Genomic DNA, 27,295 nt, shown 5'->3' with positions numbered 1-27,295 from the left:
AGAGGCCGAGGAAGTCACTGTGTGTATTGGGTACAGATGACTTGAGTATAAGTGGCTGGTACAGAGGACAACAAAGAATGTCCTAGAACATATGGGTTCAGTGAGGGGCAGGTGTAGCCCTGACATCAGAGCTGGGGTTTCCTGGCTGCAGAAGATCCGGATGGATAAGAAGGGCTTGCACCCCACCCCATGCTACATGGGGTCTGACACTCACTGAGATCTCTGTACACCTTTGGGCGTGCATTCTCTCAGCATCTCTGGCCCAGAAAGCTTGCTTCGCCTTCCCACATCGGTGCCTCTGTACAATGACCACGATGTGGGACTGTCCCATGGCGTCATTTCAGTAGAAACAAGCTGTTCTCATAAGGCATTTATTTCCATTTGCATGGCTGGCTTTATGGAACATTTGGTGAGAACAAAGGAAGGGCAGTACAAATAGCCCCAAATGGGCCATGACTCAGCTCTCAGCCACCCCACAGTGAGGGTGTAGGGGCCACTTCACCCCGTGGGTTCTAGCCTCAAGCCACCTTGCCATCTCCCCTTTGCTCTCCCCTCCCCTATCTGTCTTACCTCCGATATCAACTCTAAATTCTCCATCTTACAGTGGAGGAATAAAAACGGTCTCTGGTTCTTTGGTGTTCCTCCCCCTGAGAGGTTGGTGGGGTCTGTGTTCCCTCCCCTGAATCAGGGTGGACTTTGTGACAGCTTGGCCCAGCGGAGTATGGCAGATACGACACTGTTCCAGTTCTGGGCCTGGGCTTTAAGAGGATAGGCTCTTTCTGCATTGGTTTCTGGGAGCCCCCAACTGCCATGGTTTAGCCTGGGGGTGAGGATTCATGTGGAGACTGCAGGGAAGGCCCAGCTGATGTCCTCATCAGGTAACCTGTGTGGGTGGAGCCATCAAGGACCCTCCAGACCAGCCCTCCTGCCGGCCAAATACCCATGAACCAAGCCGGCCCCATGGGGAGCAGAAGTGATCAGCGCAGCCCTGCCCCAATTCTTCACCTCCCGTTGGAGGCAGAAAATAAAGTGGCTGCCCCAGGCCACTGTGTCGGGTAGTTGGTTATGCAGAGAATGCTGGCAGCTAGGCTATCCCCCAGCAAAAGCACTAAAAAGCCACTTCAGGCCCCAGCTCAACCCCCAACACCCACTGAGCTCCTGAGCAGAAACAAAAAAGATCTTTTGTAAGAACATAAAGGCCCAGGTGCCTCAAGGGTAGGTCGTTTTTTCTTGTTTTTTTTTTTTCTTGTTTTTTTTTTTTCTTTTTTGTTGCTGTATTCTAGCACTTGGAGCAGTGCCTGGAGGAACTTGAACGTCTGTTGAATGAATTCCTGCAGTGGGATTCCTAGCTTTGTGGTGGCACGTGACAGGGTCCCCATCACACTCTCATCCCGTCCCTTTAGACTCACTGGCTGACTTAGTGCCCGTGGTGAACCCCACCCAGAGACGGAGAGCCGGGAACTGTGTGGCTGGGGCGCCGATGGCTGGGTGAGGGCTTTGCAGGGCTCATGGGAGCTCCCCCCCTCTTCCTCCTTCCCGCCAGTGTGTGACTTCCTCCTGCCCAGCGCAGCCCTGCAGCCCTGGTACACCGACCAGCGCTTCACCTTGACCTTGCTTTCCCTGCTGGTCATCCTGCCCCTGTCCGCCCCAAGGGAGATCGGGTTCCAGAAATACACAAGGTATGGGGCTGCGGACATTTCCTGGGAGGGACACGGCTCAGGCTGGGTCCCCACTGGCCAGTGTTGGTGGCAGGGTTTCTGTCTGCCTGGAATAGGGGAGCTGCCAGCGTTGGCCTTCCCGTGTGGAGATGGGGGGGGCGGGGAAGATTAAAAATCATACAAGCAATATATGTGTGTGATAGAAGATAGAGATAAACAAGAAAATACTGTAATGACATGGCCTGCTGCTGACATTTTGTTATTTCATTATTACAGATTTTATACGCACACACTCACGTGCCCACACAGGCACAGAGACAGACAGAGACACACACACACACACACACACACACACACACACACACACACACACACAGACATACACATACATTTTTTCATCTTGTGGTCTGTGGCTTTATGTATACTTTTGAAAAAAAAAAAGTGTATTTTTTTAATAAGTGAAAAAAATACTGGCCAAAGTATTCATACAGGTTTGCAACCGGCCTTTCCCTGTTGTGTTGAGAGCAACAATGGACTTTCCACTTTGGAAACAGAGAAAGGGTGAGCAGGAGAAATGATCTTCCCGCTGTCCCCGCTGTGCAGAGAAGGAAATTGAGGCTCAGGGCACGAGAACTTTGCCCAACACCTTGCTGGTGTGCGCAGAGCTGGCATTCAGGCTCCACTCTGCGTGGCTCCCAGGCCCTGCCTGGCAGGGTTGGTGGCCCCGTGCATTTCTGGTCATTCACCGTCTGTGTTAGCATCCTAGGCACCCTGGCCGCCTGCTACCTGGCCCTGGTCATCATCGCGCAGTATTACCTCGGGCCGCAGGGCCTCGTTCGTGAGCCCCGCCCTGCACGGAGGTGAGTCCGAGGAGAGGGCTTTTCATGGCTTCCTGGGATACTGCAAGGGGATCCTTGAAAGAAGGACCCTTCTCCACCCTGCATGGTTTGCACAGGGCCCTGGCTTCTCTCTGTGAAATCCTTCATGTTTCTGATGCCATAGGGACTAGTGACGGCCCCTTTCCTTCTTCACAATGGGCACCGTTGTTGCTAGGAAGGACCAGGAACCAGCCAAGGACACAAAAGCTCTAACTGCCACACCAGCCTAGGACTTCTAGGTTTTTGCAGAAGTGTCCCCACAGCGCGATGAGCAGCATCCAGCGTTTAGAATCAGCTAGCACATAGCACAGAACGGGAGACAGCTCTGTGTGAGTTTCCTGGGGCTGCTGGAACAAATTAGCACCAACGTGGCAGCCTAAAACAACCCACATTTATGATCTTACACTTCTGGGGGTCAGAAGCCCAAAATAAGCCCCACTGGGCTGTAACCAAGGTATTGGCAGGGACGATTCCTTTTGGAAGCTTGAGGGGAGAATCTGTTTTCTTGCCTATTCCAGTTTCTAGAGGCCACCCACATTCATTGGCTCATGGCCCCTTCCTCCATCTCCCAGGTCAGCAACACTCCTTGTCTCTGACCCCACCTCTGTAGTCACAGCTCCCTCTGACCACAGCCAGGAAAGGTTCTCTGATTTCAAGGACTCATGTGATATGTTGGGCCTAGATAATCCAGGGTGATCTCCCCATCTGAAAGCCCTTACCCTTAATCACATCTGCAGGGTCCCTTTTGTCATGTCAGGCCACATGTTCACAGGTTCCTGGGATAAGGATGTGGACCTCTTTGGGGGGTATTATTCTGGCACAACCAGGAAATCCTGATTCTATAGAGAGTGCTGTTTGCTCCCCACTCCACTATATGTCCCCCAAGGTGCCAGAGGCTGCCCCCTAGGGCTGCTTGTCCAAGGACGCTTGTCCAAGAGTGCCATAGTTCTGAAAATTCTGCCCCGCGCACACTTCAGTCCTTTCAGGCAGCTTGGACAGAGGTCAAACCGTCCTTGCATTATTGGGGGTCTATTTGCTGGAGGTTGCCTGTGCTCCCCAGCCCGTAACCTCGCTGGGAATAGGCAGCCTCAGAGAGGCATTGTGAGTTCCTGGGGGTTCCTGCTAGCCATGCCCTACCCGAGTTCTGCCTGCACGGAGAACGCGACGTTACCAAATGTCAGCACAGATGTATTTCAAAAGCGCACCATTGAGCATGCATCCTTTCCCATTTCCCCAAACCTGGTAGTTGATGCAATAATTAAACATATTTTACAGTTGTGCCTAGTTACACCTTCCTGGTATTATTAAAAACCCATCTTCAAGTTGAAGGTTTTGAGTTTAACTTTTTGTAATCAGCGCTTCTCATCTCTTTGTAGCCCTTCCTCCTGGACCTCCGTATTTAGTGTCTTCCCCACCATCTGCTTCGGATTTCAGGTAATCTTAGTATCTGTGTTAAAGAGGGTGGCGTTTGCAGGCTGCGGTGACTCCCAGCTCCCTTGGGAGAGTGTGGCGTTCCAGTCAGAAGAGAAGTTTGAAGACTTGTTCTGGGTTTTGACGGGCTGTCTTCCAGAGACTGTGTATGAGGGTTGGTCCCTGGGCTCCATGAGGCGTGTGTTGCCATTGAACTTGGGAGCCTGGTCGCCACTGACAGCCAACAGCAGCATTTGTTGGGTCCAGGGTGGAGGGTGGGGACCCAGCACCTGTCCCTTCCTCTGCAAAATCCTCCCAGACTGTCACCGCGCTTGGAGACCTAAAGCTACCTATGTCCTCATGCAGAGCGCCAGGTGGGTTCTGCCACAGGGATCTCGGAGAGGAAAGAGCCTGCCTTGGAAGGTTTGCAGGCTAAGCAGACTGGAAGATGTGCAGGGAGCAGCATGGCAGGCTACCCAGCAGAATACACAGGATTTCTGAGAAAGTGTCATGGAGTAAGAATGGATTTTGTGTGTGCAAGCCAGCAGAGGGGCTCCTTGGGTGGGGCAGATTCAGAGACACCCTTTTTCAGGCCCTGATGCCTCAAAGGCATCTTGAAGAATGTGTGGGAGGCGGGCAGGTGAAGGGGAAGGCATTCCAGCTATAGAGGACAGCACAGGTGAGCCACAAAGGGGAGGGGGTCCCAGGTGGGCTGGAGAGCTATAAAGGTCTCAGCTAGGTGGACACTCCATGGGGTGGTGCTCCCTGCCTTCTGTCTGTCTTGGGGTTTTCCAGGTTCCTAGCAGATGGCAGCTGACTTCATTCTTCCATTGTTTATTTTGGGAAAGATTTGCCTCTCTTCTAAAAAACCCACCCACCACACCAAGGATGAAACCACCCCAAAGCTAAATCAAGTTTGCAAGGGAAAGTGGTTCAGGATTGACACTACCTCAGCTTCCTAGCCTGAGTTTTTCTTCCTGTCTTCATCAACTAGCTCCTGCTTCTGTTCTTCATCTTGCATTTTCTTGGAGAAACGTTTTCGAAAAAAATCCTGAAATGGTTCCATTTCTCTTCCTTATAAATGAGTCGATGGTATCGCTGCTGGGGCTTAGCAAGTCGCTCACAGAAAATTTCTCACATTTCTTCTTGCACACCCAATATTTTGGAAGATGTAAAGCAGTGATTTTGCTGTCAACTGTTTGGATGTCATTTAACCATCCCTCTCTCCTGTGCCTGAGCACCATATGGTGTGACGGGCTCACGCTGGGGGGTGCGGTGTGGGGTGGGCTGCTTTCCAGATGCTTACAAGGCGGTACTTCCCTCACCTTTGCCTTAGCTTTCTCATTTGATTCTCCTAGCAACTGAGGCCTGGGCTGTAGTTTCCAGAGACATGGGATGTGGTGATGGGGGGAGTTGGGAAAAGATGTGAATTGAGGGGTGCAGGTAGCACTGAGGCCAGAGAAGGGGCTGCCAGGATCTGGCTTGGAGCATCAGGGATCTGGGGGTCTGGGAGTCGGGGGAGAGTAGATGTAGATGAAGATGATAAAAGGTAGGGGTAAGGCTGGAGGGGCTGTGTGGGGACAGAGGAGGTCACCTGTTGTCATCAGAAGCTGTGGTTCAAACACCACCTCCTGCCACATTTAGCAACTGGGCACCCCCCTCCAGCCTGCACAGAGTTGGTAAGAGGGGTCTGGGGGGAGCCAAGGTGGGGTGTGAGCTCGGCTTCCAGACACCCTGGCCACATTCGGGCCTTCTCTGTGGTTGGCGTTTTAACCCTTTGTCGGGCGCAACTGATCTCACAGATTCATTGCACGCAAAATTTCGAATATCTGACAGTTAAGTATCGTGACTCATCGTTTCCGTATCTTCCCCTCTACTGTAACCTACCGCCAGCCGTGTTTGCGACTTAGTACAGTAAAGATGTATTTCATAGCGACATCTTTCATTGTGTGCAATGAATCTGTAAGATGCACCCAACAGAGGGTTAAATAGCGTTATTGACATATAACTCCCATAGCATACATTTCACCCATTTAAAGTGTATCATTCAGTGGTGGTTAGTATGTTCACAGATTTATGCAACCATCGCCACAGTCAATTTCAGAACATTTAGAAACCTGTACCTACTACCAGTCACTCCCCATCCCCCTTAGCCTTTCCCCAGCCCCTGGCAACCACAAATCTTCTTTCTGTCTTCAAGGATTTGCCTGTTCTGGACATTTTGTGTCAGTGGAATCCTGTGATATGTGGTGCTTTGTGTCTGGCCTATCCCATAATTCCCTTGGGATCATGTTTCTGAGGTTCATCCACGCTGTAGCGTGTGTCAGTGCTTTGTTCCTTTTCATGGCCGAATCATATTCCATGGCGGGGATGGACCCCAGTTTATCCGTTCGTTAGCTGGTGGACATCAGTCTTTCTCCACTTCTCAGCCAGTATGTGCGCCTCTGCCCTCCATTCCTTCCCTGAGTGAGTCGTGCGCCTGCACGCAGCCAGCCACCCTCACAGACGCTCTCCCAGGAGGCAGCCCTGGCCTCGGGGGATGTGCTTTTATTTCTCCTATGAAACCAAGAGACACTTACCCGGGAGTCTTAGGTCAAACTGAGGAAGAAAGGCAGGGCTCCCTCCAGCCACCGCCATGCATTTTCTCCATGCCTGAATTTGGGAGACAGGAGGCAGGAGCATTGATCCATGAGGTGCCACGGCCTGTTGGTTGAGGGTCCCCAGGGGCATTAGGGCCCCCTCTGCCTGGCTGAGCCGGCCTGCAGATGATTGGGCTCCTGTGAGGTCAGAGAAGTCTCGGGGCAGGAGACCAAAGATGCACTGGTGCCCTGAGGCTGGTCTATCCTCTCACCCCGGGCTGGCGGCTGCCATCATAGCAGCTGGCATCAGGAGAATGTGTGCTCCGTGGGAGTGGGGACCATGGTGGGCTAGTCTATGTGGTACCCCAGACTTGCACTGAGTCAGACCGGCAAGCATTTGAGTGCCAGAGAGCTGGGGTTGGATGGAGGGTATCCTGTGGCTGCAGGAGTGTGTTAAAGAGACGGGTAAATGACTAACCCCTGGAGCATTCTTCAGCTGTGGGCCAGGCTCTGTGCTTGGCATGAGTGAGGCAGATGTGGTCCTTGCCGTCGCATAGCTGGCGGTCAGATACTGAACAGGCAAACCCAAACTTGCACACAAGGGGAGTGGGGCATGTGGACACGTGAGAGAGGAGCTTGGCCCAGCTGGGGAAGCCTTCCCTAAAGGATGAGTCGGAGCTGGTCAGGCCAGGAGACAATCCCGGGTAGAGGAAACAGCTCGAGCCGAGGCCCCGAGGCAGCACAGAGGGACAGCGGTAGACTGAGCACCACGAGTGAAGGCAGTGTGACCCTTGAGGAACCTGGAGAGGGGGTGTGAGCAGATCAGCACGTTTGGTGAATAAGTGGACGTGATGGTGGGGACCCTATCTCAGGAGCCTGGGGGAGACCCCAGAACCCAAAGGGTATCTTCTAGATACAGCAGTGCCTTTCAACCCTGCCTGCACATTAGGTTCCCATGGGCTGCTTGTAGGACGTCACTGCCCAGGACCTGCCCCTGATAAATAAAGTCCCCATCACAGGTGGGCTCTTGGCATTGGCTAGATGTATTTTATATTTAAAAGTTTTATGACAATATAATAAGTACATATAAAGTATATAAACCATAAGTATGTGTACCCCCGTGTAAACATCACCCCAGTCAAGATATGGAACATTGTCAGCCCGCCTGGAAGGCTCCCTGACATTTTCCACTAAGTGGCACCCACCCCACCTACACCACTATTCTACTTTCTGTCACCATAAATGGTGGTTCTCAACTGGGTGGTGGTTTTGGCCCCCAGGGGACATTGGGCAATGTCTCGAGACACTCTCCTGTCCCAGACAGCTGGGGGCAAGTGTTCCTGGCATCTAGTGGGTCAAGCCCAAGGATGCTGCTCAACATCCTACAATGCACAGGACGGCCCCAAATGTCAGCAAGGCTGTGGTCGAGAACCCCTGCTCAAGCTTGTTTGGTTTGTAACTTGACCTTCACATGCATGGAAGGGTTCTTTTGTGTCTGGCTTCTTTTGTTCAGCATTAGCGCTCTGAGGTGCTTCCATGTGGAGGCGTGTAGTGGGCTCATCCTTTTTCAGTGCCGCGTAATATTCCACCACATGAATATCTGGTGATTTACTTATGCCTTCTATGGTTGGTGGACATTTGGATTTTTGCCTGTATCTGGGGACAGTGATACTTTTTAGATCGCTCCAAGCGATTCTTAACAATGCCCAGCTGGCCCAAGTCCCACAGCACGCCACCTCTGTCTTCCAGTGTCACGAAGCTGCTGTCTCTATCTACTGCAGCATGCGCAACCAGAGCCTGTCCCACTGGGCCCTGGTCTCCGTGCTCTCCTTGCTGGCCTGCTGCCTCATCTACTCACTGACAGGTAAGGCCCTGCCAGGGGCGCCCAGGAGCTGGGGAGGGGGTGGCAGGAGAAATGTGAATAATGAGTGTTTATAGAGAGCTTAAGGTATGCTAGGTGCAGTGCTACACAGTTAGAGTACCTTCTGTCGTTTCATCCTTAATACCCATAGAAAAGCCCCCATTTCGTAGATGAGGAAGCCGAGGCTCAGAGGGCTTCCATTGCTTGTTGAAGGTCTCCCGACTAGACGTGGCAAAGCTGAGACCCTAACCCTGGCCCGGCTGTGTCTGAAGCCCCTGCTCTTACAAATTGTGTCTCCTGCTTGGCATTCTCTGATGGGATGGTGATAATGATGGTCATTGTAGCATTACATTTGAGTAGTAGTTTATAAAACACTGTCGTGGATTCCGTGGATTTGGGTATTCACAACCCTGTGCTGTAGGCAGAAGGACCTTCAAAGATGATGGAAGTGTGGCTCAGAGAGGGGCTGTGACATGCCTAAGGTCACACAGCACGCCCACTTTCGTGGCCCCTTGTTCTTTTGTCTGCCCTTTGGAGCCTCTTACTTAGGAAGTCCTTGGGGCTAGAGTGAATGTGTCAGGTGCCATGGTTACCTAAGAAACTTGTTGGGTGGCCTGTCCCCAGCAGGGGAGGTTCCTGCCAGTCTGTGGCCCCTGGGTCGGAGAGTCGTGACCCGATGATTGAGAGTCACCTCCAGATGGCTCAAATCCAGGGCCAGCAGGATCACGGGACCAAAATGAGCCACAGCTCTTGGCCAGAGATGTGTGTCTCAGGACAGAGCAGGTGACCAGGATGCTGACAGACAGCACTAGGTTGTGGGGAAGGGACCTGATGCACTGGACCTGGTTCTGTGGTGACTAGCTATTTGTGTGAGTCTGTCACTTATAGATGCCTTGGGTCCCTGTCAGGAAGATGGGTGCTCTACCAGCTGCTTCCTTTGGGTGCTATTGGAGTGGGATGGACAAGACATGGAAGGATTTGCTATAGTTTTCAGAGTGCTGTGTGCTTCCAGGGCAGTGCCCACTCCGGGAACAGCTCCCCTGTGCCAACCCAGTGAGCTATTTGAAAGGATAAGCAACAGTTTCACCCAGCAGGAGTTTTGAGTCAGAAGAACAGTGTCATGTAGGCTGAGGACAGGAAAGCCTTGGGAAATGGCAGAATAGGGAACTCTTCTAGAACCTTCCATCAGCTCCTAGGTAAACCTGCCAGATGGTAGAAGCCGGGTGCTGCCGGTGTGTTGGAGTTGGTGGGGCACAGCATTGTCTAATCAGCCCTCCAGGCTTCCGTCCATCCTACCTCTCAGGTGTGTACGGCTTCCTGACCTTCCAGACGGACGTTTCTGCTGACATCTTGATGTCCTACCCGGGCAATGATGGGGTCATCATCGTCGCCCGAGTCCTCTTTGCCGTCTCTATCGTGACTGTCTACCCCATCGTGCTCTTCCTGGGCAGGTGAGCCTGGCGCGGTGGGGGCACCACTCAGCACAGGGCACTGACGTTTACTGCGATTTAGCGCACGCCAGCACTGCTAGCTGGCATATTGTAGGGACTGCCGTCAGCTGTTTCCTAGAGGAGGAAACGGGGGCAGAGAATGAGGCAATTGGCCCAGCATCACCCAGCTAGCAGTGTCAGGACTGGAGCCTGGTCCCAAGCCCACTCTTGACCACTCACCAAGTGGCCCCTCGCTGTCGGCTGCCTGAGGTGGACTTGCTCACCTGAGGGCTGGCTTGGTCCCTTGGGAATAAGCCCCTGGTGTGGAATGGGGGCCCTGCCAGGAGTGCAAAGCAATTGGGAGGGGACTCAAGGGTGCCCAGCGGCGGTCAGGTGGCCTCAGGGCTGGAGCCCCTGGGAACCTGTTTGTGCCTCCAGGTCAGTGATGCAGGGTTTTTGGAGGAGGAGCTGCTGCCAGGTATGCGGGCCCAGGGCCCTGGCCGACCCGTCCAGGCTGGGGGTCCGGATGCCCATGACCATCCTGTGGGTCACCGTGACACTTGCCATGGCCCTGTTCCTGCCGGACCTTAGCGAGATCATCGGCATTATTGGCGGCGTCAGTTCCTTCTTCATCTTCATCTTCCCAGGTGAGGCTCCCACCTCCCGGGCCTCCTGCCTGCCTGCCTATCCTTCCCCCACCCTCTCTTCGGGAAGTACCTGTGTTGGGGTCAAAAGTCTGGAGAGTGGGAGCCCCCATGTAGGTAGCATGGCTCCCAGCCCTGTTAATGAGCCAGGCATGGATCAGGGGCTTTGTACACCTTCCCTGATTAAACAGCTTAGTGGCCCTCGGTGGACGCACCTGACAGGAGTACCATTAGCATCCCATCCTGCAGATGAGAAGACTGAGGCCCCGCGGCCTTCCGGCGGGCACTGTAAGTGCCTAGCAGGGCAGAACCAACCTCACAGCGTTGCCCACCTCCCTCTGTTGCTGCTTGCTGCAAGATTTTGTTTTATTTTATAAAAACGTTTTCAATTACTTAAAATTCAAATGGTTTAGAGGCACCTCATGAGTGTCTTTCTCCCGCTTTGTCGCCTGGCTTGGGAGGCAAACACGGTTTTTCTGATGGATGGTTTGTTAGGAAACCTTCCCAATGTTAATGAGTGATGAGATGTTCCAGTCCAAACGTTCTGAGGGTCATCCCAGACTGGGAAACCCAGAGGCCAAGGTTAGAGGGTGCTTTCGGAGCAGGAGCACTGGAGGGGCCACTGATGCGCAGGGCAGACACCCCAGCTCCACACTGCCCCTGGCTCTGGGATGCGCTTACAGATGACAGCACTGAGCTCAGATGGCCTTCTCCCTTGCCTCCTGGTCCAGGGCTGCTGGTTCAGTCATGCTTCTTTGGGGTCTGAAACAAACATACAGTAAGTTGGGCTCAGTGCCCATGTCCTGGAAAGGATCGGCTAGACAGGTTTGAAATTGGGGGAGACCCCATGGAAGTTTTAGGCAAAGCAGCCTGGCTTCAAATCTCAGCAGAACTATTAAAAAATAGAGAAAGAAGAAAGACAGAAAGACAGGAAAAGATAACAATGGCAGCTGCCGGTTGTTGAATGCATCCCAGACATCAGGCATGAATCTGGCCTTGATGTCTCATCACAGAGCCCCGGTGGGGAGGTGTGTTGTCATTGTCATCTGAAAGAATGAGGCTCGGAGACGCCAAGGCATTAGGGGGGTGTTGAGTTGGGACCCCATAGCAGGACCCTTTATCACTGCACTATGCCACCTTGCCATGAGCAAGGTGAGCCAAGGGGCCACTTCGGGCAAAGGTCTTGCTGGCCTCTTGGGTCCCTGGGGATGACTGGGTGTTGACTGAGCTCTTAAGCTCAGCGCTGCTTTGGTTTTGATGATTTCCTTTGCAGGTCTGTGTCTCATCTGTGCCATTAGCGCCGAGCCCATAGGACCACGGGTTAAGTAAGTGTCTCCAAATGAGGGTGGCAACTTGGGCTCAGAGTGAGGAGAATGTGGATGATGCAGGGGCCCATGGAGGTCCTGTCGTCCTACAGATGAGAAAAATACTGGCCATGGGGGCGGGGCTGTGTCCACACAGGGAGAGGGTGTCTGAGCCAGGACCTGAACCCAGGCCGGTGACACCAGGACCTGCGACCTTTCAGTCCATGCACAGCCCTCCCTTCCACTCTGAGGGTTGTGATCTGTGGTTGGAGCTTTAGGTGGATTTGGGGTCTTCCTGGCAAAGACCCTATTTCCAAATAAGATCACATTCACAGGTTCCGGGTGGACGTGAATTCTGGGAACCATAGTTCAGCCCAGTACAGATACTCTCTTAAGTTACAGCAGCCATGGGTCCCACCTGCAGGCCAGTGCCTGTGTCTCCCCGTTCCTTTAGGTCATATCAAGCCCAAGCTAGGTTTTCCCAAATCAGCAGTGTCAGCTTGTTTCCCTGCTGGGTTTTTCTGGATGTGTCTCAGCCTGCCTTGGGCTTAGAGCTGGCCCCCAATTGTCTGAGGGTAGCCTCCTACATCGTTCATTCTCTCTAGCACTCTTTGAAATTCTGCTGTTTTTATTTTGTGCATTGATCCAAGCTCACAACAGTTTTAGTGATGGGCTTTTCGAGATACGAATTCTAGAATTGCTTTAGGGCCTTTGATCCGTCAGAGCTGCTCTGAGGGGCACTGCAGCCCCCGGTCACATTCACCTTGCTCTCTCGCTTCGGGTGGGTGGATGTTTATGGCACCAAGTTGCCGTTCTGAGAGGCTGCTTCACTAGAGATGGTTTTTCCATGACAACGGGTCCTTGTGGCCCTTGTTAATAGGGCCAGAAATATCTCTAGTGGCCCTGCCATTTGGTGGGAATCTTATTATCATCGCTCTCATCTCACTGTCTGCGCCATCTCTTCTGGTTACATTATGAAGCTCGCAGACATGCCTGGGTGGCCGTCAGTTCCAGCCACCTCTGCCTCCTGCTCACTTGTCCCCATGTCACTATTCCAGTTGTGTGTGACTTAGGGCTTTCTTCTCCTTTCTCATGTTCAAGGGGCTTCATCCTCCCACCCCAAAAAGAAGAGGCGCGAAGAGGGAGTTTGAAACTAGTGTCTTGGTTCCCCCATTTTTTTTGTCTCTGATAAAATATTGGGGAGGAGTGGGTTTATGAAGTAGATGGGAGTGAAAGGTGTTTTTAATTGCCTTGGGTACTTTATTTCCTGTTGTCTCAGAAACCCATCCCTACAGGTAAGGGAGACTATTCTGAATTTTTTCCAAATTGGTGACACGACTGGACTTCAAATGATAAGTTTTCTGCATGTGCTTGGCTTGTCTGTGCAAAACTCCAGAGAAGTGCATGCTGACGTGGATTTGCTGACTTGGCAGGTGCTGCTTGGAGGTCTGGGGAGTGGTGTCTGTGCTCGTCGGCACCTTCATCTTCGGGCAGAGCACGGTGGCGGCCACCTTGGAGCTCTTCTGAGGGGCGGCCCATCCCTGAGCAGGAGGGGGCCTCCACAGCCCACCCTGGCGTGGCTGCTTGGGTCTAGTCGTGAGACTAGTGTAATTCCATCATAAAGATGCTGGAGAAACTGATGCCTTCTGCCTTCTCAGGCTGCTCATTGGGGCTTCTGCCGGTTCAAAGGGGGGTTTCTGGTGCAATGGTGAGAAGAGAGTGAGTTAGTGTCCTGGGGCTGCCTTAAGAAACAACCACAGACTGGTAGCTTCAAACAGCAGACATTTATTGTCTCACAGTCCTGGAGGCTCAGAGTCAGAGGTCAAGGTGTCCGCAGGGCCACGCTCCCTCTGAAGCGTCTAGGGGAGGATCCTTCCTGCTTCTTTAAGCTTCTGGGGTTGCTGGCAATCCTTGGTGCTCCTTGGCGTGTCGACCCAATCACTCCAATCTCTGCTTTCATCTCTATGTGGCCGTCTTCCCTGTGTGTCTGTGTCCACATTTCCTCTTAAAAGAGTGCCAGTCACTGGATTAGGGCCCACCTTAATTCAGTATGACCTCATCCTAAATTAATTAGGGTCTGCAAAGATCCTGTTTCCAAACAAGGTCACATTCACAGGTTCAAGGGGTTAGAACTTCAACTTACTATTTCTTAGGGACACAATTCCACTTGTAACAGAAAAGTACAGGCTGAAGCCCAGAGAACCCTGTTTTGGGGTGCTGGGATCAAAGACACAGGGTGAGGGCAGTGGGTGAGAGCCTAAAAGGGGATTTCAGGCGGTGTCCGTTGGGGATATGGAGGTGGATTCAGGCTGGTCCTTGGGCCGAAATCCTGCCCTTGACCAGATGGCCAAGGAGATGCCCAGAACCGGTCACACAACCTTGTACTTGACCCACTTCCAATGGGGGGACCCCAAATAGAGCCCCCTTACCCTACTGCTAGCTGGACCTGAACAGCCAAGTGGGACGTTTGCTCTGTATTTCCCTCCCGACACCACCCCAAGTTTGGGGTGAGGAGTGACACTTGCATCTGAGCATGAGGGGACCAAGGGCCTGCCCCAGGGCCAGGGTAGGAAAAGGAGATGGGGTGGGGGTGGGGAGAAGGTCGGGGGAAGCAGACAGGGGCCCATTTGCTCCTCCAAGTTGCTGTGCTTGCCGGCACCAACCGTGCTCAGGCCCAGGGACGTCCTGGACGCTGCTGGATTCAAGCCACTCTTCCTCTGCCTTGGGACATCTGCTTGAAGCCAGTGGGGCCAGAGCCATGGGCTGACATTCGAGGACACCTCCCTCTGGGTAGGTTCTATTTGTTATCTTGTGTAACGTGTACATGACTGGGTGAAGTTGGTGGTGATAGAACTGTTTTTGTTTGTTTTTTCTAGCCTATCCACCTACATTTTTTTTTTGAGATATAATTCACATCCCATAAAATTCACCCTTTTAAAGTATATAATCAGTGGGTGTTAGTCGATGCACAGAATTGTGTAGCCATCACCCATATTTAATATCTACATCACCCCCAAAGAAACCCTGTGCTCATTAACAGCCACTCCCCAATACCACTCCCCCAGCTCTCCGGCAACCACGAAATCTGCTTTCTGTCTTTACCGATTTGCCTCTTCCAGAAAGTTCACATAAATGGACTCAAACACTATGTGGCCCATTGTATCTGGCTCCTTTGACTCAGCATAATATTTTCAAACTTGTCCATTTTACAGGTGAGGCAACTGAGGCTTGGAAAAGTCAAGGCTGCCTATCCTAAGAGGTACACAGTTAAGGTAGGGACCAACTTGGGGTTAAATTCTCGCGTCCATTTCCTTTCTACTCTACACTCTACTCCTCAAGTGGCCCAGGGAGTGGGAACTGGGGTGCCCAACCCTGGGATGCCCTCCTCCTGGCTGCTGGTGGAGGTGGGAAGTTGTGGCGGCAGGTGTAGACTCTGACCCAGTGAGGGGGACGTAGGATCCTTTTCCAAGTGCTCTGACCAGTCCCACCTCGACCTGCCACACTCTGTATACAGTGGTCACGGTGTCCTCCCAGACAAGGATGTATGTCAGGGCAGAACCACTTTAATGGAGCATTTATCACTCCAGAGCTGGCAGCGAGAATGGATAGTCAATCATGTATTAGCTGTACCCTGTGTGTTTCCTAAAAGCATTGTGGCACTGGCCAGGAAGGCTGGGGCTGTGCTGGGACCATTCATAGGGAATCATGGGTAAGAACAAAGCATGATGGGGTAAGGGTGGTGCAAAAAAGCGGGCAGTGTATGAGTTGGCTTCGGAGTCAGATTATTGCTTTTGAACACTGGCTCTGCCATTTGCTATCTGAAGATTTGGGAAGTTTACAAACCTCTTCTAAGAATCAGTTTGGCTACCAGAAAAATGGAGCAGGCTTATTGTATATGATGCGATGTGGACTGTGAGGATTAAATGTGATAATGTATCTGCAGCAGCTAGTGGGGGACCCAAGCAATAGTTTTCTTTCCAGGTTGACATTAGCAGGGGAACACCGAGCTTCCTGGAAGCCAAGGGGAAAAGGGAAATAGGATGCTAGGGCCCATCCCAAAACAGGAAAGCACATCAGGAACGAAGTGGAATGGCACTAAGTGCTAATAAGAGATGAGGGTGGGGTTCTTTAAGGGGTGACAAATATCACCCCTGGGAACAATACTTCCCATCTTGATCTATGACAGGTATAGATGTGATCTGCATAGGACTGAGCCTCAAATCAACCATGGACATAATGTAAGGACATAATGCAGTCAAATAATGCAGTCTGGGATGTCACCCCTGATGTCTGACCTGGTAAAGGAAGGTATCCTTTGGAGCTCTCCCTTGGACTGTCCTACTCTAGGACTAAGTAGCTCCCTCCAGTTTTTGACAGCAGCTAAATGAAAGGAGGGCTGACGTGGCATCCTTGAACTTCAAGCATGGGCCCTGGGTCTGACCTGAGTCTGCCTGCCACTTACCAGCTGTGTGACTTTGGCCAGGCCTGTCTCCCCTCTGAACATCCCTTTGTCCTCAGGTTGCTAATACAGGAAAAACTTAATCAGTGCTTTTTTTTTTTAAATTTTATTTGGGAACCGTGTGTTTTTCCAGGACCCATCAACTCCAAGTCAAGTCGTTTTCCTTCAATCTAGTTGTGGAGGCACAACTCAGCTCCAAGTCCAGTAGCCATTTTCAGTCTAGTTGCAGGGTGGGGTGGGGTGGGGTGGGGGTACAGCTCACTGGCCCATGCAGGAATCAAACCGGCAACATTGTCAAGAGCAAGCGCTCTAAGTAACAGCCATCTGGCTGCCCACCAGCAGCTCAGTTCGACGTTGTCTTCAATCTAGTTGTGGAGGGTGTAGCTCACCGGCCCATGTGGGAATCGAATGGCAACCTTGTTGTTCAGAGAACACGCTCTAACCAACTGAGCCAGCCGGCTACCTCAATCAGTGCTTTTCTTAACCTTGGTGTCCTTCCTCAGTCCTAGGTCTGAGGCACCCTCTTCCAGGTCCTGGAACCTGGTTTAGAGACTCTTTATTCTCCTCTAGTACAAAGCTAAGGACAGCCCCTCCTTCTCAAAATAGCCATGAGGAGGAGCTGGCCTGTCACAGGCTCCTGGTCCATGGTGACACCTGTGCTTGAGGGTAGAGACCTATATGTCTCATATAACAGCTGCAAATGTAGCCGAGTGACACTTTATATTCTAAGTGACATCTTTTGCTTGTGGTATAGGCTGCAGGGGGCTCTGTGTATCCCAGGGAAGCACCTTCCCACAGGCTCAGGTGCTTCCCCAGTAACTGCTCCTGGACACCAGCCCAGGGAGCTGCCCGCCCCAAGTGCCTAAGGAGTTGCCCACCTCCCACACAGGATTGCCTCTGAGTGCCTCCTGAGGATGATTTGGGTTTTGACCTGGACTTGGCGAGGATGCAGACTGGCTCTTGAATGCAGCTAGTGAACTTCTGCTTTGGCAGGTGAGTTATTTTTTGTTGTTGTTAATTGAGGTGACATTCATGTAACACAAAATTAATCATTTAAAAGTTGTTCCATTTAGTGCGCTCACAATGTTGTGTAGTCACCACCTCAATCTAGTTCCAAAACATTTTCATCACCCCCAGAAGGAGCCACGTGCCCATTAGCAGTCACCCTCTCTCCCCCGCCCAGCCCCTGGAAACCAAGAATCTGCTTCCTGTTTCTATAAACGATTCTAGACATTCTGTATGAATGGGATCATTCATCTGGGGTCCTTCGTGACTGGCTTCTTTCACTTAGAATCATGTTTTCAAGGGTCACCCGTGTTGTAGCGTGTGTCAGGGCTTCACTCCTTTCTATGGCTGAATACTATTCCATTGTATGGATAGTACACATTTTATTTGTCCATTCATCCACAGATGGACGTTGGGTTGTTGCCACATTTTGTCTATTGTGACGAGTGCTGCTATGAACATTTGTGCCTAAGTATTTGCTTAAACGCATCTTTTCAGTTCTTTGGGGCATATTGTATATGGATATACCCAGGAGTGGAATTGCTGGGTCACACGGTAATTCTGCCTTTAACTGTCTGAGGAACCTGATTGGGGTCTTAGTATGTTAAGGTGGAGCTGTTCCTCCTCGTGGGTCTACGCTGCGTGGTATGGTGGTTAGGGCACAGGATTGGGGGCAGGTAGCCCTGGGTCTGAATATAAGTGGTACCACCTGCTGTGTGACCTCTGGTGAGTTACTTGCCCTCTCTGTGTCTCCATCTCCCCACCTGCTGATCACAGGATGGCACAGATTGCATTGAGGGAGATGGTGCCTACCAAGTGCCTGGCACTGAAGTGTAAATTCAACGAGCGCTCTCATACCTTTTAGGGTTGAAATTTGTTCTCTTCAGAGCTTGCTTCCTTCCACCCACTCAGAATCAAACAGGCTCTAAGTGTTCGTGGGCCGCAATCAGCAGAGCTGCTACAGCGTGGGGAGAGCTTGGGTGTGAGGTGTGGCAGAAGTGGAACATGCCCAGCTGACGGGGTTCTTCGGTTGCACCCCAAAGAGCCTCAGCCTCCTGAGAATATTATTTTTAAACAGCTGAACTGATAGGAACAGTACCAGCTGTGATGTGGGGTGGGGTGGGGTGAGGCGGGGGCAGCTCTTATGCTGATGCTGCCAGCAGGACCCAGTTAAGTGGCATCCTCATGAGCCAAACGGTTCCTGATCTTCAGAGCAGGGGTCTTCTCCCCACTTTACAGCTGAGAAATAGTCTCTGAGAGGGTGGTTGCAGGAACATTCAGCGCAGAGGTGCACAGCTGGGACGTGAATCTGTGTTTTACTCTCCTACAAGCCCATGTTGTGTTTCACTGGTTTTGCATGAGCGGCTGGAATCAAACCCTGTGAGGAGGTGGCTGGGAGGTAGCAGGACCCGAGGCAGGAGAGCGGGACCTGCCTTGGGGAACAGGGGCGTCAAGGTTCAAGGCAGCCGGCAGAGGCAGGGCCTCGGCCTTGGTGATGGCTTTAGAAACAAACCACATTCCACAGGCTGGCTGCTCCAGGCTCGGAGCAGGGGGAGAGAGACGTGCATCCTTGGTCCGGCCTCCCCAGGGCGCCACCGGCCCTGACCCACTGCTGCAGGTTTACAGCCTGTCTCCTCCCTTCCTCCTCCCCAGGCCTCGGCTGCTCCTGGTTGCTGTCCCCTGCCCTCCTGCCTTCGGAGAGGGACCCATGGCTCTTTCCTTCCTTGTCCCTTGAGACTTTTTATCTTTTATGTATGCTGTCTTTCCTGTTAACCAGAACAGGGAAATAGAAGCGGGGATGTCACAAAGGTTCCAGAACAGGAATTTAAACATTATTTCAAGTCCAGGGTCTTGGTCTCCTAGCTTCTAGGAAGAGCTCATTGACAGGTGTACAGGGAAGGATTATTAACGATGCTCTGAGGTCTGGCCTTTGCACTCACCTCCTGGAAGGTGACCTCTAGGACCTTGGAATGTCCTCATAGGAGTGTCTTTGTTTACCTAGGGCCTTGGGCCCCAGGGTGTCAGCCTGATCTTCAGAGGGGCTGGAGGTCAAGGTAGCCATGCCTACATCACTGACCCCCTCTCCCCGCGCCTCCCCCACCCCGTGAAGACTCTGGTCACCAAGGCTCCGCTGAGCATCCCCGGTTGGCAAGACTCTATGCATAATGTCACCCATCAGTGCCGGGGGAAACAGGTGCCAGCTGCGTGTCTCCACTGGGAGGTAACTGTAAGCTCTGCGTTTGGTCTCTCCTGCACTATGCATCTCTTTTGCTGCCATAATGGGTGACCGTGAGTATAAAGGCTTCGTTGAGTTCCGTGAAGCCTTCCAGTCAATTACTGAACCTGAGGGTGGTCTTGGGGATCCACGAACTCTGCAGTGGGCACGAACTTATTTGTCAAAATACGTATCTCATGGTGAGCACCTCCCATTTTACAGGTGAGAAAACAGGTTCTGGGTGCCATGGTCCAGGTTTCATGGCTAAGAAGGGGTTCAGGGCCCCATGCAACCTGACGGCTTCACTCCAGCTGTTATCAATTAGAAGGTGGGCAACAAACACAGCACACAGCTGTTTCCAACCGGAGTTTATTTGGTGCCTGTCCCAGCGGCGGCTGCCTAATATGGCGCTGGCTACATGGGCTCTACTGCCGCGTGCAGACTCGGCACAGGCCTAGGTTGGGCACTACAGGGTCTTGGCTCCTATCGGGTAGAGGAATGTTGGCCAAGAGTAGAAGAGAGGGTGGGGGAAGTGGTGGCCGGCGGAGAGGTGAGTCTTTCTGAGGCCAGAGGAGGCCGGTGTGGTGGGGGACTGGGCATGCGTGGCCATTCGGTTGGAGTGAGGGTGCTGGCTCCAGGAAGCCTCCCCATCACCACAGGCCTCTGGCTACAGTAGCGTCCCAGCAGCTCAGATGCTGCTCTGCCAACAAGGGTGGGGTGTGTGTGTGTGTGTGGTGGAGGGGGGGAGAGGAGGGTGTGCCAGGGAAGGAGGTTCACCTTCACTTCAAACAGCGGGAAAATACATTCTTGTCTGGAAGTATAGTGAAAAGACAGCTCATATTCCAAAGTTTCTAGAAAAGAGGGGACGTCCTTTATAAGAAGAGAGGGCAGGGTGCCAGGCTCATCCACAGGGTGTCAGGGTGCTGGTCAGTCTCGGCCCATCGTGCACCAGGCAGCTAATGAGGGGATGGGGGAAGAGAGACGTTAAGCAGAGAAGACTGTGGGGCATGGGCAGCCCCTTCCTGTGGCCCGAAGGCTTCCCTCCCCTCCACCCTTGGGGCACATCTGCTCATCCCCTCATTCATCCGGTGCCGACTCTGGGGGTGCCAGGCTGGGGGCTGGCCTGCAAGTGGTAGGAGAGGAAGGGGCATAAAAGCAAGGCTTTGGGCCCTTTCGTGGGGTGTCAAGGTGATGTCAGTGGGCTGTGAATGGGGGTGGGGGGGGTACCCAGGGCGGGCCTGCCCAGGGGGCACTTTCTGGGCCTCTAGTGCAGGCCCCCACACTCTGGGCCCACCTCCCCGGTCGGTGCCCGTCTTCAGTCTTGTCTGAGGCCCTGTACCTGCGGCCTCTCCAGCTGTTCCAAGGCTGTAGGGCTACCTTATATCTCTGGCCCTGTCCTTCTATTTTGGGGCAGGCCTGATACTCTTGCCCTTGGTCTCCCCTCTTTGCATACCCAGCACCAATGTGGGGCACTCACTTGTGGACTATAATTCCTGGCAGCTAAGGGAGCAGAATAAAGGGTTGTTGGAAGGTTTGGGCCTTGCCCTGCCTTTGACTCAGCCATGTCTGCCTAGAGATGGCTGCTGCAGCTCCTGTGGGAACCAGGGACTGGTGCCATCCCCCACTGCTGTTCCAGGCCCCCTGCCCTGCCCTCTACCTGGCACCGAGATCCTGGAGAGGGCCTCAGGCTGGCTCAGCGTGTCCACCTTGACGTGCCGGAATGCCTTGCACACGGGGCTCTGCAGGTGCCTGCAACCCAGGGGGACACCGGTAAGCCCCTGGGACTGGAGTTCGGGCTGTGGCCCCATCCTAATTCTGGCTCTGCCTGGGATGGGGAGCTTAAACACCAGGCAGCCAATCCTGGGGCTCAGAGTCATCATGTGAACGTAAGAAAGCTGGGGCCCTGGAGCGTGAATGGCAGGTTTGGGGGCAGAACAGCCTGTTTCTTGCCTCCCAGTGAGCAATCTTAATGAAATAACTTGCTTTCTGGATTTTTTATCCCTTGGGGCAGCCATTTTCAAACAGGAGTGGCCTTGGCCTCAGCTCCCAGGGCCAGGAACCTGCATTCAGAGCCCGGCTGAGTGGGACGAGGGGGTCACACTCCACACTGAGAAATGCTGCCTCCCACTGGCTTCAGGGCACGCATCAGCTGAGGAGGCCAGCGTTCTGCCTGGTGATGCTGCTGGAACCTAGGCTCATGGTTGCCTTCCCCTCTGTTCCCCCTTCCTCCCACCCCAGGATATCGGGGACAGGGAAAGGTGCCGGGGGGCGGGAACTGGGGCAGCCACATCTCCCTGCGTCCCCTCACCTAACCAACTGCTGGCGGGCCTGCTGCTAGGGGACATGGCCGTGCTCACCTCTTCCATTCTTCCTCCGTCTCCCAGAACTCATAGACCACAAAGGTGAAGCCGTCCGACAGCCTCACGGCGGCAATGCTGCAAGGGGAGAGGAGAGGACAGAGTCAGTGGACTGGCCTGGGCCCCCCACGGGCCTGTCCCCTCTGGAACCATGTCCTCCCCTTGCGCTCAAATGAGCCTGGGCAGGGTGCCCCCCGAGCCAGGCTACAGGATCCCGTAAGGCCCTGGAAATGTGAGCCTGGCAGAAGCTGGGGCACCGAGGGGTGTGCCAGGACAGGCAGCCAGCCTGTCACCACCCGAGGCCACTACTCTTCATAACGCTGCTGCCTTCCTGATTGGAGCAACGCAGGGCCTTCAGGACCAGCCATCTAGTCTGACCAATTCATCACGTATCCCACCACCCAGAGCAAGACCTGGCCCCACACAGCGGTGTAATGTGTGTTTGTTGAATGAATTATAATGAAATGTCATTTTGAAGGCTTAATATTTCTTCCGGCCACACTCCCCTTTATAATCATCACCTCATTTAACCCTTGAAACAATCCTGTGAGTCAGAATTAGCCCCACCGAGGCTGAGGGAGGGCCTGTCCTGGGTCAGTGGTACTGCTGGCCAGTACCAGGTCACTCCTGCATTACCTGTGTGACAGCGGCAGACCACTCACCTTGTTTTAAATAGGATTAGTGCTACCTGGATGGGAAGGAGGTAAGGGGGTGCTTCCAAGAATGTGGCCTGCCTGGGGGGACAGAGGGTTGACCTCCAAGATTACAGTATCTCAAACACTGCCCCGTCTGGCCTCTTGCTTGATCTCCCGGCTGCTTCTTTTTTTCATCCGCAGAACAGAATCCCCGAACATCCCTCGAGGAGGAGAATTCTGTCATGGGTGGCATCTGCTGTATAATTACGGGCAATTCCAGGTTGTGCCACCCAGGATAGAAGTAGGGAAACAAGGCTGATAATAGTGTCATTAGTTCATTATGCTCCAGCTAAAATTACATGTGGAGCTATAGGTTTGTAATTCGATAAGAGGACTGGGGATGCATGTCGCCCACTAATCAGACAGAACCATGGCCCTTCGTCCGATTCGGAGCTGCTGCTTCCTCTCTGTGACAAAGGGCACCAGAGCAATGTGGTGCCTCTAAGCTGGGTTACTGCAGCAAGATGAAAGCAATCATGGTGATTGCATTTATTTGTTCAGCTGACGATGCAGTGGTGGGTTTTATTTGGAGGGGTGCCTCTGGATGGGCAGGAAGAGGCAGGCAGGCTTGGGGTACAGGGAGGACACAGCGTGTGAAACCCTACTGTGTGCCGCCTGTGTGCACAGGAGGGGTGGCCGGGCCCTCACTGCTCTATCCTACCCCACCCTACCCAGCCCTGAGCTGTCTTCTCCTGCCACCTTTTCTCCAGCAGTGATCACATCGCTTCTGTGGCTTTAGGAGCCATCTGCACACCCCCCACTCCCAGCTGGCCCTCTCCCAGCATTTCCGCACTCCTACAATGGCACCTCAATTGGCATCGCAAATTTGACGCAGCCCCAACGGCCTGCGCGACTCCCCCACACCGACACACCTGACCTCCCTGGCTCCTCTAGTCTCTGTCAAGTTTCTGAAGCCAGAGAATCTCGGAGTCTGCCTTGCCGCCTCTTCCCACACCCCCTTCTCCCAGCCACCAGCAAGTCCAAAACAGATCCCAGCTCTACCCATGTCGCACCAAAGCCAAGCCCTACCCCTCTCCCTGGGTGACCACAGGGCCTCTTCCCTGGCCACGCTTCTGCACACAAAGGAGACCGGACCGTGTCGCACGCCTGCATCTCGAATATGGTCCATCGTACTCCAAAAATGAGCAGGGCAGAGGTGAGTGGGTCCTGCTGCCACCCCTGGCGCTCGCCTCCCTTGTCGCTTTGTCCAGACACACCGGCAGCGTGCTTTTTCTCAAACATGGCAGCCTGGCTTCCACCCCAGGCCTCGGCACCAGCTGATGCCCACGCAGACCGCCCTTCCTCAGATTCTGCGGTCTGGAAGCTCAGCACTCAGGCCCCGCAAAGGCCCATGCTTGCAGGACCCTGCGTCCTGGCCTCCAGAGCACCCATCACCATTCAGAATCATCTTTCTTTATCCGCCCGTCTCCCGCCACCTAGATAAATGTCCAGCAAGAGCAGCCACCTGATTCACGGCCGTATCCCCAGGGCCTGGCCCCCAGCAGGCCCCAGGAAGCAGGGTGAAGGCACACGTGCTCTCAAGGTGGAAGAGGGACACTAGAGAGGGAATGTCACAGAGGCTATAGCTAGTGTCCTGGGTATGGGTGGGTGGGCCTGCAACAGGGAGGGGAAAGGGTCTGGCCACTTGTGTCATCAGCCCTCGGGGGCCACCCCCAGCAAGGATGAGGGCTGTCATCTTTTGTGGCTCACTCAGACATGGCCATGGCCATCTGGCTCAGCTCTGCCAAGGAGCAGCGCAGGCCTGTGCAGCAGGGACCAGGGGGTGAGGCCCCGAGGGGCAGCCACACAGTAAGACTAGTGGCTGACACTGAGCAAGCACTGACTAGGCACCAGGCACTGGCCTAAGTAAGCCCTTCACATTCATTATTCTGTCGACACCTCCAACAACCCCAGGGAGTGGGTCCAGTCAGTAGTCCCTCTCTACAGATGAGTAAGCTGAGGCCAGAGACATGAAGTCACTCGCCCCATTTGCACAGTGGAGAAGAGCCTGTGCTAGGACTGGAACCCCACTCTCCTAACTGCCTTTCTAGGTGCTTCCCTGGGTTATAGGGTGTGCTCAGGGGTGAGACTGGTCCTACCCTGTCCTCCACCCCCAGGCAGAGCTCCCTGCCACCACCCCACCCAGCCCCGAAGCTCACTCACTGGAAGCAGTTCCTGGTTCCGGCAGTGTCCCGCAGGTACTGTCGCAGGGAGTCCAGGAACTCGCTCAGCTGCTCAGGGCACACGGCCATCTCCTGCCGGACCAGCTGCAGGTGCTGTGGGGCCACAGGGTGAGTGAGCGTGGGCACCTGTGGGCCTGGCATCCTGCCACGCCTTGGGGTTCCTGACAGCCCTCTCCCCCTGCAGGACCCCACAGCCTCAGGGGTACAGCTCAAGACCCAGCATCCCCAGACCTCCCTTCAGAAAGGACAGGACAATTTGGTCAAAATAAAACCCCAAAAACCCATACACACAAAAACTTTTCATTCTTACACATGAAAACTGGCTAAAAAAGTACTAGAAGTTAAAAGGCCAAATGCAGGAAGTAGTCCCATAAATGCTTAAAAACAGGCAAGGGTGTTTAAAGAGGCTCTATAGACATCTGGAGCTGCCTGCAAGGCATTCAGGTCTGTGACATGACAAAATAGGGACCAGCAAAATTCATTGACAGAACCAGTGTTTTAATGTCACCATCCTGTTAATCACTTTGCTCTAGGCCAAACTTTTCGATCAAAAACCCTGATGTCGCAAAGAACACCCCTGGGAGCAGGGTTGCAGGGCCATTGAGCCACCTGCATCTCGAGCCCTGGCTTAGGCAGGGATGGTGCCAAAGGGGAGCGGAAGGGAGGCCTCAGGAGGGGATCCTCACCATGTTGGTGCCTTCTTCATCTGAGAGGCGCTGCTGCAAGTCAAACCAGAGGGTCTGAAACAACAGGGCACAAAGCGATGCTGGAGGCAAAGGCCACCTCTGTCAGGGAGACCTCTGGGACCACCACAGAGCTCCAGCCCCTCCACCCCAAGGTCCTAGGGGCTCTGGGGGCTTCCAGGGGCCAGGCCTTACTGGACAGGGCTCAGTCCACCCTCCATGCACAGTGCTGGCTCAAAGGGGACCCAGGAAGCCAGGTTGGGAGACCAACCATAGGAAGTGGCAGGGATCCCTTCTGGCCCTGGCATCTGGGGGCACCGGAAGCCACAGAGGCCAAGCAAACCTACTGCAGAGGGCACAAAGGGAGCTCCATTTTGCTGGGGGTTGGAGATTTGGGGAGAGGCAGCAATGGGGACTTGTGAATTCTGAATCCAGGATGCTGTTTTTTTTGCCACAACTGCTAGCAACCCTGAGATTCCCCCATCAACTTACAAATCACCCCCAATCTCAATCCCTAGTGCCCCCCTGAATTAAATGGTCTGAAGGGCGTGGTCTGTTTTCAATGGTCTTCCACAGGTCCTGGGCTAAAGTTTTAAATACATTTAACTTTCCAGAAACCTGAGGTAGGTGCTACCTCCCTGTAAGTTCCAGGAAAGCAGGACCCCTGAGCATGCTGCTCACGACCACATGCTGGTATCCAGAGCAGAGCCCAGAATCTCACAGATGCTCAGTGGTCACCATTTCCCAGCAGAGAATCGTGGGCTCCAAAGGCCACAAAAGATGCTTAAGTGCTGAGCCTGGGGCCTCTCTCCTGCTGACACACAGAATCATGAGTGTCCTCATGAGTGTCCTTCCTTTAACTTGGGTACCCCACCCCGACCCCCCACCATCCCTGAGGACAGCCTGAGTCTCCAGCAAAATCACACAGGCAGGTCATTCTCACACGAGCTGCTTTTTAAGGAAAACAGAGCAGATGTGTACGCCTGTGACCTGTGCTGTCACCACCTTGAAATTTTTTATGAATGTCTGAACAAGAGGCCCTGCATGCTCATTTTGCACTAGACCCTGTAAACAGCCGGTCCTAGAGAAGGTACTGGCATTTTGGGGACACACAGCGCACACGGCGTAAACGTGATTTGTAGGCCAAGGTGTGCCTGCCAAAGGCAAGTCTGTTTCCATTGTTTTACAAGGTGTAGGTAATAGGCTCCCACGGGGCAGGGGCTGCAACTGGTTCCCTTGGCTTCTCCCAGCTGGCAGAGCCACTTGAGCATGAGGGGAGAGGAGGGAAGGGGAGACACGGTGGCACCCATGTCTGCCCTGCCCTCTCCCAGCCTGGTCGCCCTAGCTTTCCAGGTTCCAGGCCCAGGAAGGGCTTAGGTTGGCCCACGGAGGGCGGGGCCCGGAGCTAGCCCCGGATTGGCTACTGCTCCCTCCCTGGGCCAATCAGAGGCTGGCGAGAAGAGACCCACCCTGTTTCCAGGACGCCCAGGTGTTCCACTGTTTCTAGCCAGCCGGTTGTTAAGGCGACTGGGGCACTAAAAATAAACTTCAAAGAGCCTCCCTCTGGAGGCGCCTGTGGAGTTGTTATGACAACCAGGCCACCGGGTCCAGGGAGCTGCTCCCACCCAGCAGCCGGCTCTAAAGGGGGCGTGGGGAATCCCACCTTGGCCTCAGCCCTGCAGATGAAATTGCTGCCGCCTCCCTATAACTCCCCTCCAAGTCATTGTCTCGGTCTCCACCTGCCCCCACGAATCCCTAAGAACTAACCCCCAAACCCATTAAAGTACTATTTTTTTTCTTTTTGCCCTTTTGCAAAAGATGTAAGAAATTCAGAAAAGTTGAGGAAATGTAAAATCGCTGCAACCCAGGGCTCTGTGCTACCTGCTATCTTGGTTTACCTAGGTATATGGGTATAATATGAGCATCTGTATAGG

General features: G+C 53.5%; 2 protein-coding genes across 11 annotated transcripts in view; one reads left to right on the top strand and one right to left on the bottom strand.

The window, feature by feature from the left end:
• The window catches only part of SLC38A8 (solute carrier family 38 member 8), a 48,720-nt gene that overhangs the window by 6,999 nt on the left and 14,426 nt on the right, over positions 1 to 27,295 (top strand). The window contains exons 4-14 of one of the 7 annotated variants that reach the window (XR_002123090.1): positions 1,544 to 1,679; positions 2,417 to 2,518; positions 3,913 to 3,970; positions 8,275 to 8,389; positions 9,690 to 9,837; positions 10,255 to 10,463; positions 11,734 to 11,785; positions 14,405 to 14,554; positions 14,977 to 15,023; positions 17,113 to 17,216; positions 21,018 to 21,106. Coding sequence is in view for 4 of the 7 variants with exons in the window: in XM_019635199.1 (XP_019490744.1) it covers positions 1,544 to 1,679; positions 2,417 to 2,518; positions 3,913 to 3,970; positions 8,275 to 8,389; positions 9,690 to 9,837; positions 10,255 to 10,463; positions 11,734 to 11,785; positions 13,044 to 13,059; positions 13,198 to 13,386 (1,025 nt within the window). In the remaining 3 variants the exon portion in view is untranslated. Of the gene's footprint in view, positions 1 to 1,543; positions 1,680 to 2,416; positions 2,519 to 3,912; positions 3,971 to 8,274; positions 8,390 to 9,689; positions 9,838 to 10,254; positions 10,464 to 11,733; positions 11,786 to 13,043; positions 14,363 to 14,404; positions 14,555 to 14,976; positions 15,037 to 17,112; positions 17,217 to 21,017; positions 21,107 to 27,295 lie in introns of those variants that run through there. The other 6 variants (XR_002123088.1, XR_002123089.1, XM_019635199.1 and 3 more) reach the window with 6 other exon arrangements.
• NECAB2 (N-terminal EF-hand calcium binding protein 2) overlaps positions 19,797 to 27,295 on the bottom strand; it is a 28,287-nt gene continuing 20,788 nt past the window's right edge. For 2 of the 4 annotated variants that reach the window (XM_019635203.1, XM_019635204.1), the window contains exons 8-12: positions 25,365 to 25,418; positions 24,659 to 24,771; positions 21,801 to 21,878; positions 21,101 to 21,192; positions 19,797 to 20,399 (exon numbers count right to left, since the gene is read on the bottom strand). In XM_019635203.1, the coding sequence (XP_019490748.1) occupies positions 20,371 to 20,399; positions 21,101 to 21,192; positions 21,801 to 21,878; positions 24,659 to 24,771; positions 25,365 to 25,418 (366 nt within the window). In that variant the 3' untranslated portion in view covers positions 19,797 to 20,370. The remainder of the gene's footprint in view (positions 20,400 to 21,100; positions 21,193 to 21,800; positions 21,879 to 24,658; positions 24,772 to 25,364; positions 25,419 to 27,295) is intronic. The other 2 variants (XM_019635205.1, XM_019635206.1) reach the window with 1 other exon arrangement.

The sequence above is a fragment of the Hipposideros armiger genome, unplaced genomic scaffold (genome assembly GCF_001890085.2).
Source record: "Hipposideros armiger isolate ML-2016 unplaced genomic scaffold, ASM189008v1 scaffold_19, whole genome shotgun sequence".
Taxonomy (NCBI): domain Eukaryota; kingdom Metazoa; phylum Chordata; class Mammalia; order Chiroptera; family Hipposideridae; genus Hipposideros; species Hipposideros armiger.
This window is presented reverse-complemented; position numbering and strand designations above follow the sequence as displayed.